Source organism: Delphinus delphis, chromosome 19, assembly GCF_949987515.2.
Source record: "Delphinus delphis chromosome 19, mDelDel1.2, whole genome shotgun sequence".
NCBI lineage: Eukaryota > Metazoa > Chordata > Mammalia > Artiodactyla > Delphinidae > Delphinus > Delphinus delphis.
In genome coordinates this window covers 48,582,038-48,596,437 of record NC_082701.1, presented here as the reverse complement: position 1 = coordinate 48,596,437, position 14,400 = coordinate 48,582,038, and the positions used below count along the sequence as shown (strand labels likewise).

The following is a 14,400-nucleotide window of genomic DNA, read 5'->3' as shown; positions in this document are numbered from 1 at the left end:
CCTGGCCGAGGAGAGGGCGGAGAGGGCTCACAGGCAACACACACACCCGCTCACCTGCACGTGTGCACAAACATGTGCTCCCCCAGCTGTCCTCGGGACAATAACCAGGACTCCCAATTTTCTGATGCAGGAGCCCAGAGGCAGAGGGAAGCAGACGGGGCTCCGGGCCTGCTTTCCTGGCGGAAGGGGAGCCCTTGAGGCCATGTCTGCCCTTCTCCCAACTCCCAGCCACCTCTGCGCTCGTTAGGGCTTTTTACATCAAAGGGGGGCGGCAACCAGAACAACTAGAAACGATCGACAGCTGTGGACAGACCCAGCCGGGGTTGTATAGAGGCCAGCAACTGCCCAGCCCCCTCTGACCTCGTGCAGCCCTCAACCAGGGCTCCCGGGTAAGCCCAACCCCCAGCCCCACAGCTCCCAGGGCCCCTGCCTCAGCTTATCTGAGGACAGCAGGAGGCTGGGCCACAGGCCAGAGTCCCCCTGACCACTGCACGTCTGCACTGAGAAGAAAGAGGGGAGAAAGGAGACAGGGCCTGTCTCAGGAGCTCCCCATGTAGGGGACAGAGGAAGGGACCAGGACCCTGCCTTCGGGGGACTCCCAGAACTATTCGACGCGATGGTGATGATGACGTCAGCATTTAAAATGATGATGGTTCGTATTATTGAGCATTAAGTGCTTCATTAGTTTAACCCTCACACAACCCTATGAGGCTGGTACTATCATCTCACTGGATAGATGAGGAAACTGAGGCACAGAAGGGTAAGCCACATGTTCAAAGTCACACCACAGGGAAACGGGTGAAAGTGGAATCTCCAAACACAGTATGAGGGTCCCGTCCAGTGGCTGGGGCTGGGGAAGAAGCCACTGTCCCCCCACCCAAGACCCAGGCATGGGATGCTGAGGGATTTCCTGTTCTAGCAGCCTGACAGCCAAGAGCAGCTGGTCTCCTCCTTGTTAATACCCAGAGTGGATTCACCATAATTACCCATAATGAAGAGGCTGTGTGAGACCCAACTAATGACTTACTAACCAGGGCGGCTGGGACTTTACCTTGAAGGCGGAAACCAGGGGCCGGTCCTGGGCCTGCGGATGGCAGGTCCACCAAGTGGGATCTCCGAGGTGCCCCGACCCAGCCTCAGAGGCCCTGAGTTCGATCAGGCTCGGTGGGTGGCATGGCTGGGCCCGACCTTGGGGAGCCACCCACGCTCACCTCCCGGCCTCACAGCCCACTCCCAGACCTGAGCCAGGGCCTCTATAGTCTCCTGATCCGATCACATCCCTCTCCTGCAGAATCACCGTCACCTGCGGCTCCCCTGCCTTCAGCAGGCCGTGGGGCTGCAGGTTCACCCCCGCCAACCCCACCCTCCAGACTCACTTCTCAGGACACCACCCCGCACCCCATACCCTAGCCACCCCAAACTACTCATGGGCCCCTGACTACACACGCTCCCTCTTCTTACCCTGGTGCAATTTTGTTGGCTGAGCTAATTCTCGCCATACCTTCAAGACTAGTTTAGATGCCTCCTCTTCCGGGAAGTCTTCCCTAATTTCTCCCCCTCCCACCACCCTCCATAAGCTAGTTGCCCCCACGCTCCCCTGTCCATCCTTGTTTTAACACTTGTCACACCAGGATTAGTTTGATCTACAGAGATGACAGAGGGACACGGATATGAGCTCCTTGGATCCACTGTGGCCAGGAGCAAAGAGCCACTAGCTGCTGGTTCCTGCTAAGTTCCAGGTACTGTGTGAGGCTCCCTGCTACCCAGGCTTAGCTATGACTATCATCCCCATTTTACATATGAGGAAACTGAGGCTCCAAGAAATGAAATAACGTGTCATGCAGCACATGAGATGTCAGGGGTGAGATTTGAAACCGGGTCTATTATCAAAAACCAAAGCTTGTTTTTCTGCCACACAGCCTCTGCGTGGTTCACTCTTGCCCCCCAGCCCGGGGTCCGGCACACAGTGACTGTTTGTGCCGTGGATGCATAGGTGATGGGCGGGGGCCTGCCTCACCCCCCTGATCATGAGCCCCCTGAGAGCTGGGACCATGGCAAGTCATCTCCGGAACCCAGGACAGAGACCATCACAATTTAGGCATTGGGTAGACGGAAGGATGGATAGAGTCAGGAGATGGTAGGAGGGTAAAACTCCCCCTGGGCCCTGCACTCTGGGTCCCCACGCACGGCCCAGAGGAGGGCGCGGATCTGCAGCAACCGCAGGCCCACTTTCTGGGAGGGAGACCATATCAAAGTGGTCATCATAAAGGCGGCATGTGTCCACAGCAAATCAAAACACTCTTGCTTCCTCCCCAAGGCACATCCTAGCTATCTGACTGGACGCACTCCCCTACCCATGACTTTAAGGTCCAGTATTTGCCTCTGCCTCCAGGAAGCCTTCCTTTTTTTTTTTTTTAAGATTTTTTTTTGATGTGGACCATTTTCAAAGTCTTCATTGAACTTGCTACAACACTGCCTCTGTTCCATACTTTGGGTCCTTGGCCCTGCAGCATGTGGGATCCCAGCTCCCTGACCAGGCATCCAACCCAAACCCCCTGCATTGGAAGGCTAAGTCCCAACCACTGGACCGCCAGGGAAGTCCCAGGAAGCCTTCCTTGACTTCCTCTACTGAACAGAGTTCCTCGTAAGGGGGAGGAATATTTCACCATACCCAGATGGGCATCCAGGGTCCCTGGGAACTCCTGAGCAGTCTAGACCCCAAGGCGCAGGCAGCTTTGGATGTCCCCACCCCTGTACCCCCCGGCAACCCAGTCTTGGGTCCAAGGCCTGAGCTCCAGGCAGAAGGCCAGAGAAACCCTTCCAGGGAACAGGGCCTCGTACAGGCCGTAAGACCCTAGGTCAGGCCCTGCCTGAGCCTTTCTCGGTTGTTTTCCCTCTTCAAGGCCTGCCAAGGGCCATGGCTGCAGGAGAGTGAGATCCCACTGGCCACTGGCACGGGGAGCGTGTGTCACAGCAGCCCGGACCGTTGTCTCAGATTTTCCTCTGGGCTCCAGGCAAGCTTGGACCCACACCCCGCCTCCCTTCCTCACCACAGCCTTATTTTTAGTCTCTTTCCTGGAGGCTGAGGTTTAGCGGGTCAAGGACGGGCCTCACGCCCAGGAGCAGAGCCTCCTCCAGCTCAGACCACGCCCACTCCATCAGCCCCAACAGCCCAGGGCGGGCAAGGCGGGGCTCCCACCACACCCGCAGCGCCCCCCTGTCCCATGGCCACAGCTCCCGATCCAGGCCTCTCTAGGCAGTCACCCCAAATCCACAGCCACATCGTCCTCTGCCCACAGGGTCCTCCTCCCTGAGCCAAGAAAACATTCTGGAAAAGCAGGAGCACCTGAATTTTCTTACCCATTGACCCTAATTACACCCCTCTCAAGCCTCCAAGGGGCTCTCCTCTTGTCCAAGGCCAACTGCCCCTCCTGCCTCCCGGGAAGCTGGCCCGGGTCGGCCGCTGCTTGAGCGGTGCTGTCAGCATCTCCCTCACTCGTCTCCTGCACATCAGCGCACAAACGTGCTCGCCCCTCTCTCACCCTGGTGGTAAAAACGGTCCAGCCTCATCTCCCCTGCCAGCCGCTCTTTCTCTCTCCCCCCTTCACAGCTGAAGGTCTTTTTTTTTTTTTTTTTAGTTCCCTGACCAGGGATTGAACCCAGGCCATGTCAGTGAAAGCACTGAGTCCTAACCACTGGACCGCCTGGGAATTCCCACAGCTGAAGTTCTTAAAAGAGTTCTCACCCCTCCCCAACTCGATGTCCTCATCTCCATCCCCCCTGAAGCCAACTGCCTTCTGGTGGCTCAACCCCACAGGCTCTATCATCTCTCAGCATCCCAGCCACCTGGACCCCGATTCCACGGCTCCATCACCTACCTGGTCCACTCCCCAGACCAGACACCTGGGAGTGGACCATGACATCCCCCTTGTCTCCCATGAATGAGCCCCAATGATTCTCTCTCTCCTTCTCCAACTGCCTCCTCCCTGGACTCCCTGCCTCCAGCCCCTACTAGCCCATCCAGCATTCCTCCTACAACCTGATCACACAAGCACTTACCAACTTCCTATTAAGTCCTGGGCTGGGGTTTCAGAGACCACAAGACAATCTCTGGACTCAAGGAGCTAAGGCCGTGGCACAGTGGTTATCAACTCTGGCTAGGGCCCAGAGTCACCCATGAGGTCTTCAAAATCCATTGGCCCAGGTCCCTGGTTCAGTAATACTACTGCTAACAACAACAATAATATGGGTGTTAACGTGTACTGAGTGCTTACTACATGCCAGACACTGTTCTGAGAGTGTAACCAAATTAGGTCATTGAGGGTGGCTGCCCAGTAGAGCTTAGTGGCTCCCTATTGCCACCCAAATTAAGCCCAGACTTCTAGCATCTGAGGCCTCCGTGCTCCAGGTCTGCACAATCACCCTGTCTAGAAGCCAGAGCCAGGAATCCATTAACTCGCTGCCCAGGTGATTGGAAACCACTGGCCTGGCTGGTCTGAAGCCCCTGTGACTCACATATCATGGCCCAGAGGCCTCCAAGCCTTGACTACAGTCATGCCCTCTTCCTGGACTGTTCATCTCCACCTGCCAAGATCCACCTCATCCAGGGCCCAGATCCGAGGTCATGTCTATCAGGGTGCCCCCCCCCCCCGCCAACTCCCTCCTTTGGGGCTCTTGTTGAGAAGGTGCCTATAACTTTGAAGGCACCCCCAGAGCTGGATGGAACCTGGCCCGACTCACCCATCTAGTTGGTCACAGATACAGTGATCCCCAATCACTGCTGGTCCTTCAATAGCCCCTAGAGGAGCCAGGTCCAGAACCCAACCTGCTGACATCACAGAGTCCTCAAAAAGGCCAAGGTGTAAGAAGGAACCCACACTGACCTCAGGACCCCCCCAGTTCAGAGCAGCCTCAGATGCAAGGTTGGGACATGATCCTGAGGTCTCTTTCTGCCCTGTCATCCAGGGCAGGCCACCTGGTGCCCACGTTCACTCCCCAAACACAGTCATCATCACCCCATGTTTACCCTACCTCTGTCAGAGCAGCAGACAGCATAGCTGAATTTCCAAGAGCATGGGCTCCAGAGCCAGACCATCGGGGTTCAAATCCTGGCTTCTCCACCTTCCCTGCTTTGTGACCTTAGGCAGGTTACTTAAACTCTCTGTGCCAGTTTCCTCTTCTGTAACAAGGATTAATTTTAAGATCTGCTTTACATGGTTGTTGTGAGGTTTACATGGGTTGATCCACGTAAAATGCTTAGAATGGTGCCTGGCACATAGTAGGTAGTCAATAAATGTTACAAACGTTATCATAGATCACCAAGCTCATCATGGGGCAAGAGCCCCGGCTGTGACCAGTTCCCAGATGGGAATTCCCACTTCAGCGTTCTTTTCTCCAAAATGGGGGCAGATGGCTGGAAAGACAGAGCCTAGGGATCTGAAGGGATAGGTGATGCCTGCCATTGGCTGGTCCTTCTTGGAGCGACCCTGGTTCCCCTGTGGAGGCCTCAGGGCTGGCTCACTCTGGAAGTCTCACCCCTGCTCCAATGCAGGGCCGCAACTCCCACCCCGGTAATTACAGGGGCCTGAGGGCCTGGCTCCGCTGACCTGGCTCTGAATGGCTAAGGCTGGGAAACCACGGCCTGGCCCCCGCCAGCACCCACCCGCTCCTTCCCGAGCCTAATGGGGATGGGCCAAGGCAGTTCCTCAGCCGGAGACCAGGGCTGTGAAGCACACTCACTTCTACCTGCCCCAGAGCTTCCACAGGGCAAGACCCTCCCCCCATCCCCCAGGGACAAACTGAGTGACCTACAGGAGCGTCTGGCCTCTATCCTGAGCCTCAGGTTGCCCATCTGAGAGTGACCTAGGATCCCTATACACCCCCGCTGGGTCCATTCTAAATCTTAATCGTGTTTGTTCTACACGTGCTCACCCGCCTACCCCCATGCCTGCCTACAGATCTGGGTCATCTCTGCAGGGGCCATGAGGATGGGACCCCTGGCCCACAGCCTCAGAGAGGCCTCACCCCTTCCCTAGAAGACTTAAACTCCAGACTTGTCCCCATAAAGAGCACCCCACAGCACCCTTCCCTCCCCAGAGCCCTGCCCACAGGCCCCGCCAGCCCGGGGCAAGCAGAACCACCCCCAGAGCTCAGAGCCCTCTCTCCCCATCCCCCACCCCCATTCCCACCGAGCCTCTCTGCCCATAGTGGGCGGGGACAGGCGGCCGGGCCTCTGGCCTGTGGTTCTGGTCTATCATTTGGGGCCAGCTTTCCTGGAACCAGACTCGGCCTTAGCAATTTGGGGGCTTTGCAGGGCCACTCCTTTCCCATCTCAGCCTCCCCGGCCCTGTTCTGGCTCAAGGACTCCCAAGGCCAACAGGGGCCGGGGACAAGGTGGCCACACCCTTATCATGACCCGTGGAGGGTGTGGCCTGTGTGGCCACAGACCTGGGATAAGTCCAGGGTATGGGGGGAGAGAGGGTGGGGAGAGATAAGAGACCTCAGAACGGCAGGCTCAAGCCCATGAGCCCTCAGCCGCCTCCCTGTGCGCTGCTCCAGCGGCCCAGGCCACCAGCGACCCCCACTCTCGCTTCTCAGCTGGAAAACTGAGATTCAGAAGGCAAAGGAAACAGAGCCCGGCAGGAGCTAGGCCGAGCGGACCCCTAAGCGCCCCGACCTGGCCTGTGCTCCCCACCTCACCCCAAAAAGCACCAGGAAAGAGGTTGCAGCCAGCCCCCTCTCAACATCCACACCAACCGCCCTCACCTGGGTGCTAGAAACAGTGTGTGGCCAAGTAACACCCTCCCTCCCCAGGCACAGCCCTTCACAGTTTACAAAGCATACTGGTGCTCCTTGCTGCCTGGGACCCCGTTTGCAAGTCCATGCTGGGCAGTGAAGGGACCAGGAAGACCCCACGGAGCTACCAGGCTGTGAGGGTAGACCCCAGCAAGGTCTGTATGGAGGCAGAGAACTGAAGACAAGGCAGGAGGCTGGGACCCCACCCCTAGCCTCCAAGCTCTGGCGGGTGCATCAGTCCTCCTTCTTTCTTGCTCTAATATAAATGCTTCTGCCCTCCGCCGTATCTTACCTAGGGTTCCTCTCGCCAACCACTCCCAACTACCAAGAGAGGGCCAGGCCCAGAGCAGACCAGCGTTCTGTTCTGCTTCACCCCACCTCGCAGTGTGACCTGGGACCAGCCCTTGGCCTCCAGTGCCCTACCTGCAGAAGAGACCAGACGAAGCCACCACAGCGCCCTCCTGCATGTACAGGAGCCATTCTGCCCAGCATGGGGCCAGGAAGCCCCACTGTCAGGGCTGCGGACTGGGCAGACAGGGACCACACTGATCTCTGCCCCCCCTTCCTTCTCAGAGACATGAGGCCTCCAGCTCATTGCGTCCTACTCAGGACAAAAGGGCAGCACCGGCCTTTTGTCCCCTACAGGGGCCTGGTCCTTGTCCAGGGTCGTTCAAACCTACCAATGCCCCTTCAGCCCAGAAGGATGGGCTTTGGGGACAGGCAGGGCTGGGTCAACTCAATTCTGCCATTCAGTCGGCCAACAAGAGCCAAGCCTATGCCAGCCCCCCACACATACTGGGGACACAGAGATGACCAGGCTCAGCCCACGTGAGGCTGAGGGGAGACAGCCACCCTCTATGGGGGTAGGTGCCGTGATGGAGGGGGACAGAGTGAGGGGGATGTGGGGAAGACTTCCTGGAAGGAGGGCAGAGACACCACTGAGACCCGGCAGCAAAAACCAAGGTTGGCCGCTGCAGCATCTAGGGAACAGTCCTGGATCGTCCTGGAAAAGGGAGGTACAGGCAGAGCCGAGCTCCAGAAGACAAGAGTCCCTGAGACCAAGTCATGTGCCCCATACTACCCTTGGGAGCACGACCTTGACCACAGAAAAAGAGGAACAAAATCATCTATTGTGGATTCACAGCTCAGAGAGGGTCAGGATCTGCCTCAGGTCACACAGCAATTCTGATAAAGCCAGGAGTAGGAAGCTCAGCCCAGGAGACTGTCAGGGCCCAACCAGGAGCCCAGCCCCAGGGGCCTGGGGATCGAGACAGTGTCCTCTTTGCCTCCTTTGCTCTCATCCCCCTTCTACCCTCAGGATTTCAGGCCCCCACACCCAGGCAGAAACAAAGCCACTTCCTGTCTGGGGAAGGGACACGGAACTCCACCTCTCTGAGCAGCCTCACTCTCAGACCAGGCTGTACCCTGCAGCCTGCAGCCTTCCGGCCCCATTCACAAAGGGAAAACTAAGGCACAGGCTGGGCCAGTCACTGGCCCTGAGTCCCAAATCGAGGCAGTGAGTTTCAAAGCACTTCTCTGACAGGTCAACGGCGCAGCAGAAATGCTGTTAGAACCAGCCAGAAAGTGGCCGAGGAGGAAAAGGAGCAAGGAAATGGGCTGCTGGTGGTTAGTCACTGGGGCACAGGCATTCCAGGCCAGCCCAGCGGTGCACCTGGACGCTGACCCACCAGACAGGCATTCTGGAATGTGGCCCTGGGACACCCCGCCCTACAGCCCTTGCGTAGTGCTGACTTGGTGGTGGCGAGGGCAGGGCCACTCAAGGGGACAAAGCCACCTGAGAGGGCAGGGCGGGAGTGGTGTTGATATCCTTATCCACAAAGATAGACACGGAGCCTGGGGACTGACCTGGCTTCTACACACTCAGGTGACTCTGTAAAAGGCCCTGAGCCTCTGTTTCCCCAACTGTCAGCTCTGGACAGCCTCAGCCAAGCAGACAGAAGAAGAGCTAAAAGCCAGTCCTGGCAGCCCCTCCTGCGCAGAGCCCAGGTGTTCGGGGAAGCCCCTCGGTCCCTGCCAGGCCTGTGTTCCAGGCTGGTTCCCTGTACTCCCCTCTCCTTCTGGGTTTGTGTTAGTGAGTGGTTGCCATGGATACCGGTCTCAGCTTCTTTGGCAGAAAAGGACTCCCCCAGGGCAGGGCTCTGCCTCTCCTCACCAGCCCCTGCTCCGCCCAATTTCAAGTGCCTGGTCTGCCAGGGGGCTGGATCAAAGGGAAAGAAACTAGGTCTCCCGAAGAGAACAGGTGTCCCGGAGAAGTTGGGGGAGGATCTCAGCTTTCAAATAGTTATTCACCAAACGTGAGCTCCCTCTTGCTGGGCCTGGTTCCAGGAGCAGAATGCTGGCACCTACACCCTCAGCTCTGCTTCCACTTTACAGAGGCAAGAATGGGAGCCCAGGAGCACAGGCAGCTCCAGCACCAGGATGTAGAGCTGGTAAGAGGAGACTCAGGACCCTCGCCTGAGAGGCTCCTTCCTTCTCCTGACCTGGCAGCCAGGAGTGGGCTCCGAATGGAGAGCGGGTGGCTGCCAGGCTCACAGGGGCTTGGGGGAGGGTGCAGGAGCCACGTGCCCTAGGGGAGCTCAAACTGCTGCTGTTAAACTGAGCTGAAACCCATCTGCCCAGAGGGCTTCTGCCCTGGCCAGCAGTCTCCGAGTTTCCAGGTCAGAAGCAAGGGATATGCTCTGTCCTCCCCCTGAGAGAAGACCACACTGGAGCGTTCTGGTCCTGCTCCGTCCCGCCATGTGACCTTGGATAAGTTCCAGCATTCTCCCGGTGTCAGTGTCCTCATCCCCCCAAGGAGGATGGGGCAAGGGTTTGGAGGCAGTTTCCCGGCTACCTCACTTTCATCCAACTGAAACAATGCTCAGTAAGAAAAGCAAGAGCTTTTCTTAAGGAACCTGGCCCTTCTCACCTGCTTCTGACGCCTGCTGCCCTCAGGGGGGCTCTGAGGGGGAGGGGGAGGGGAGAGGAGGAGGAGGAGGAGGGGGAGGAGGGGGAGGGGGAGGGGAGGAGGGGGAGGGGGAGGAGGAGGAGGGGGAGGGGGAGGAGGAGGAGGAGGGGGAGGAGGGGAGAGGGGAGGAGGAGGGGAGGGGGAGGGGAGGAGGAGGAGAATGAAGAGGAGGAGGAGGGGGAGGAGGAGGAGGAGGGGAAGGAGGAGGAGGAGGGGGAGGAGGGGAGGAGGAGGAGAAAGAGAAGGAGGGGAGGAGGGGGAGGGGGAGGAGGGGAAGGAGGAGGGGAGGAGGAGGAGGAGGAGGAGGGGGAGGAGGGGAAGGAGGAGGGGAGGAGGGGGAGGAGGAGGGGGAGGAGGGGGAGGAGAACAAGGAGGCGGAGACGCCATCATTAGCCAGATCACCGGGGGTGGCGCTGGGAATGCTAGGGCAGAGGCAGAACCTCCTGGAGTTCCCAGGATGGAGATCAGCCCTGGTGAAGAAGGGAGGGGTTTGCCAACGCTTCCTGAAAGGAACTGTCAGAAACCGAGAAACAGGAGGGCACAGTGGCCAGGGCACAGCTTGGGCAGAGCCATGGAAGAGCAGGGAGCTGACATTTGTGAAGCTCTCCTAGGAGTCTGGCTTAAGAGACATTCTCATTTATGCCACACACCCCGGGAGGTGGAGGGGAGGAAATGATCACCCAGAAGGCTCAGGAGACATCCCCAAGGTCACATGGCTGGGAAGTTGAAGAGCCTGGATGTGAACTCTGGAATCAAAGACTCTAGACCTTCACTGTCCACTGCGGTGGCCCCGAGCCACTGTGGCTGTTGGACACCTGAATAGCAACTAGTCCAAACTGACGTGTGCTGTAAATGTAAAACACGCTGAGTTTTGAAACTCAGTATGAAAAGTAGGCGAACTATCCCATGAGTAGCTTTTATATTGATTACATGTTGAATTATGTTGGATATATTGAGTGGAATAAAATACATTATTAATTCACTTCACCTATTCTTTTTACTTTTTTAATGTGGCTACTAGAAAATTTTAAATTATATCCGTGGCTTGCGTTTATATCCCTTTTGGACAGAGCTGGTCTATACCATGAAAACAGAAATGCACAGGACAGATTTAAAGGAAGAGAGTGGGAACTCACCCATTTTTTGATGGGGGAGGCAGGGCCAGATGGTGAGGTTCTCAGGGATCAGGTGGGCGCAAATATCAAAGATGACTGAGCAGTGGACTGTCTGCCTCCCCTCCTCTGTCCCAGCTGGACAGCCAGCAACAGGTGGACTGGGGCCAGGGATGACCATTCCCCTGTGGTCCCCCCAGTCTCCCAAGATCCATCAAGCCATAGTAGTTGCCATAGAGACAGTAAATCTTCCTGAAAACTGAACTTGGCAGCAAGGTGGGGGTGGTAGGAGAATCTACCATAAAGAGAGAGGGAGGGAGCCAGGCTTATCCTGAGAGGAAATCTGTGTATGCTGTGTGTTGGGGGCAGGGTGGTGCATGAGCTCCCACCCTGGAGGGACAGGGAGGGATGCACAGCTCAGGCGGTGTTTGCACAGAGCTTTCCGGGCCTTCCTCCCTACTGCCCCACCCCCCCTTACCAATTCACCAGAAATTTCCTATCTCGTTCTCGCATTCTGACTCTGGGACGCAAGTGGGGGTGGGGGCAGATAAGCAGCAGCCCTCCCCGATCCCACCACCGCACCTCAGCCCCTAGCAGAGTCGGCTTCCCTAAGAATATCAGAGGGGGTGGTCAGGGGCAGGAAAAAACAAATTGGAGTGTGTTACAGCACTAGAAGCAGGCCATTCATTGCCCAGCTGAGAGGGCGGGAAACAGGCAGATCGAACACCAGCTTTGTCACGCACTCTCCGGGCCATCTTGGACAAGGGCCTCGGTTTGCCCATCTACGGACAGAAGTCGATGTTGCACTAACATACAGGCCCCCCTGTGTTCTCTGACTTCTCCCCACTTTAGGGTGGCACCTAAGCTCCCAGGTCCCAGGCAGCAGGGCACACGTGTGTGCCATGGGGCTGGTGCACAGGGGCTGGTGCACTTGGGCAGTGCTGTGTACTCCTGCTCACCAGGCCGAAGTAAGAGCCCCTTGAGCTCGACCCGGAAACTGGTGCCACTGGTACCCACTTCCAACACCCCGCAGGGAGGGTCAGAGAGATAAAGGGTTTTGAAAGTGGGAGTGGGGAAAGGCAGAAGCCTCTGCTCTCCCATCAGAGTTCCTCCTTCCCCTTGACACAAAAGCCCATTCAAGAGAGGGGGAGACTTGAGTCCTAGGGAAGGGGACCCAGGTGGCATATGTTTTATGGTTTAAGCCAGAGCTTGCCTCTCTCCATGGGTACAAAGTTAGTTCTCTTTCGAGTCTGTCCAAAATTCCTCCATCTTTTTTTTTTTTTTTCTAGTTCCAGATTTTACTAAGCCATGGTTAGGCCAGCACGCCAGGATGTCGGGTATCCAGTCACTGCTCTCCCACGGCAGAGAGCCCCCACGTGCTAGCCTGGCCAAAGTCTCTTTCTCTCAAGGCTGCACCCTTCCCACCGAGGGGCAGCTCAATTTAGGGAAAACCCCTGTTCACAGGCACCACCACCCCCCGCCCCCCACCCCAGAACTATGGGAGGGGAGCGAGGAGACTGGAATCCCAGAAGGGCCTGAGGACCAACCACCTTACAAACGGGGAAACAGACCTAAACATAGGCTAAGACCGGCCCAAGGTCACACAGCAAGCACAAGGGGGAAAATCCGGGGCTAGAACTCAGTTGTTCTATCTACCTCTAGCCCCTCCCCAAGGCTGATTCCCGGAGATGCTCACAGAAGATGAGGCAGCCCCAGTGGCCCGCGCCCTACCCCAGGCCCCAAGCGACACAGAACAGGGGGAGGCGTCTTCGGGCCTCTAGCCAGGGCCAGCTGCAAACCGCATCCTGGGTCCCCAGGCGCCGCGGACCCGCCCCGCCCCTCCCTCCGCTCCCCGCAGCCCCAAGCCTTTGTCAGCCACGCGCTCACACGCTCACACACACATCCGCGCCGCCCGCGAGCACACACTTGGTTCCCCCTGGCACACACCCGCAAGGGGCGCGCGCACTCGCCGCACGCACGCAGGGGAGTGGAGACGGCGGAGGAAGGAAGGAACTGACCGGCTACGGACCGACAGACAGCCTGGGCTGGGGGAAGGGGAGGAGAGGCCCGGGAACCTGAGGCTGGGGCGGATGGGGGCGCGGAGGTCAGAACGCAGAGAGACGCAAAGGAGACTCTCTCGCAGAAGAGGACAACGGATAGGACGTCAAGGGCTGGCGAGGACGCGCGGGCTACTCCAGGGGTGGGGACTCCCCCAACCCCAGGCCCGGGGGTACGGGGGCCGGTCCCTGGATTTGACCAGTAGATCTCAGGGCATCACTTGCCCAGTCGTGTCTGAACGGAGGGCCCTTAGGGACCCCACGAAAGGCTTGGATATAGGGGGCCTGGGACCGAAGGCTCCCCGAGGTACCTCGAGGCAGAGGGTCCTGGTTCTTGGACTGGGTGGGGCACTCGCTCACCTGCTACGGTGTACCTGTCCAGGTAGTTGAGCACGTTGCCCAAGCTGAGGATGGCAGCGGCTGCCCCCCGCCCGCGGCCCAAGCTGGCTGGTTTGGGCTGCTGAGCGCCGAGGCCCTTGGCAGCGGCTGCGCAGCTGGGGGTGCTGGGGGTGCTGGGGGGTGCGGAAGGGGCCCGTCTCACGCTGCCCGACAGCGTCTGCACCTCATCGTCGGCGGTCGCCACTCCAGCGGCGCCCGCTGCCCGCGCCCCGCAGCAACCGCCACCGCCGGCCCCTCGCTGCGCCCCCCGGCGCCGGCGCCGCCGCTCCGCGTCCGCCTCCTCCTCCTCCGCGCCGCCCGCCGCCGCCGAGGCGCATTCCAGGCACATCATGCCGGCCGGGATCGGGGCGGCGGGGGGCGCGGGGGACGCGGGGCCCAGCTTGGGCCCACTCAGTGCGTGTGTGCGCCGAGGAGCCGCCGCTGCACCATCCCGGCCGGGCCCCGTCGGCTCCTGCGCTCCGACCCCGGCTGCGGCACTGCCACCGTTTCAGCCCGGTGCGCCGCGGTCGCCGCCGCCGCTGCTCTGACAGCTGCGGCCCGGCCCCGCCCACCAGGCCCGCGCCCAATCAGCCCCAGGCTCGGGCCACAGCCCCGCCCCGCACGTGCTGCCCCCGGGGGGCGGAGGAGGAGGGCCGGGCCGCAGAGCCCCTCCCGCCCGACGGGGGCGCAGTCACTCTGGAGCCGCGCGGCCGCCGAGGCTGACGAGGACCCGGAGGGGGTTTGTGGGGAGCTGCGGAGCTAAGAGTAGCGTACGGGAAGCAGGACTTCCCAGCACCCACTCAGTGCCCTCCCCGCCCCCTACCGCGGCGGAGACTCTGGGAGAGAGCTGAAGGCTAGAGCTCAGGGCATACGGACATCCTGGAGAGAGGATCTCAGACGGTTAAGTCAGGGGCGCGGGTAGGAGGGCCCACGGCCTTTCCAGCAGCTACTCACCCGCCATGATTTAATCAGTTCAGGGAGGGCTGCGTAAGAACCAAGAAGCGTGACGGGTGGGGGGTTGGCCCGGGACCCAGGCCTCCACCAGTCACAGAAGGCTATGTCACCCACCTCTCCGGGGAAGCTCAGATCC

The 14,400-nt window shown here is 59.1% G+C and overlaps 1 protein-coding gene across 2 annotated transcripts in view; it reads right to left on the bottom strand.

Moving 5' to 3' along the window:
* The window catches only part of SPNS2 (SPNS lysolipid transporter 2, sphingosine-1-phosphate), a 33,756-nt gene extending 19,963 nt beyond the window's left edge, over nt 1-13,793 (bottom strand). For both annotated transcript variants that reach the window (XM_059997531.1, XM_059997530.1), the window contains exon 1: nt 13,293-13,793. In XM_059997531.1, the coding sequence (XP_059853514.1) occupies nt 13,293-13,662 (370 nt within the window). In that variant the 5' untranslated portion in view covers nt 13,663-13,793. The remainder of the gene's footprint in view (nt 1-13,292) is intronic.
* Nucleotides 13,794-14,400: the final 607 nt, after the last annotated feature.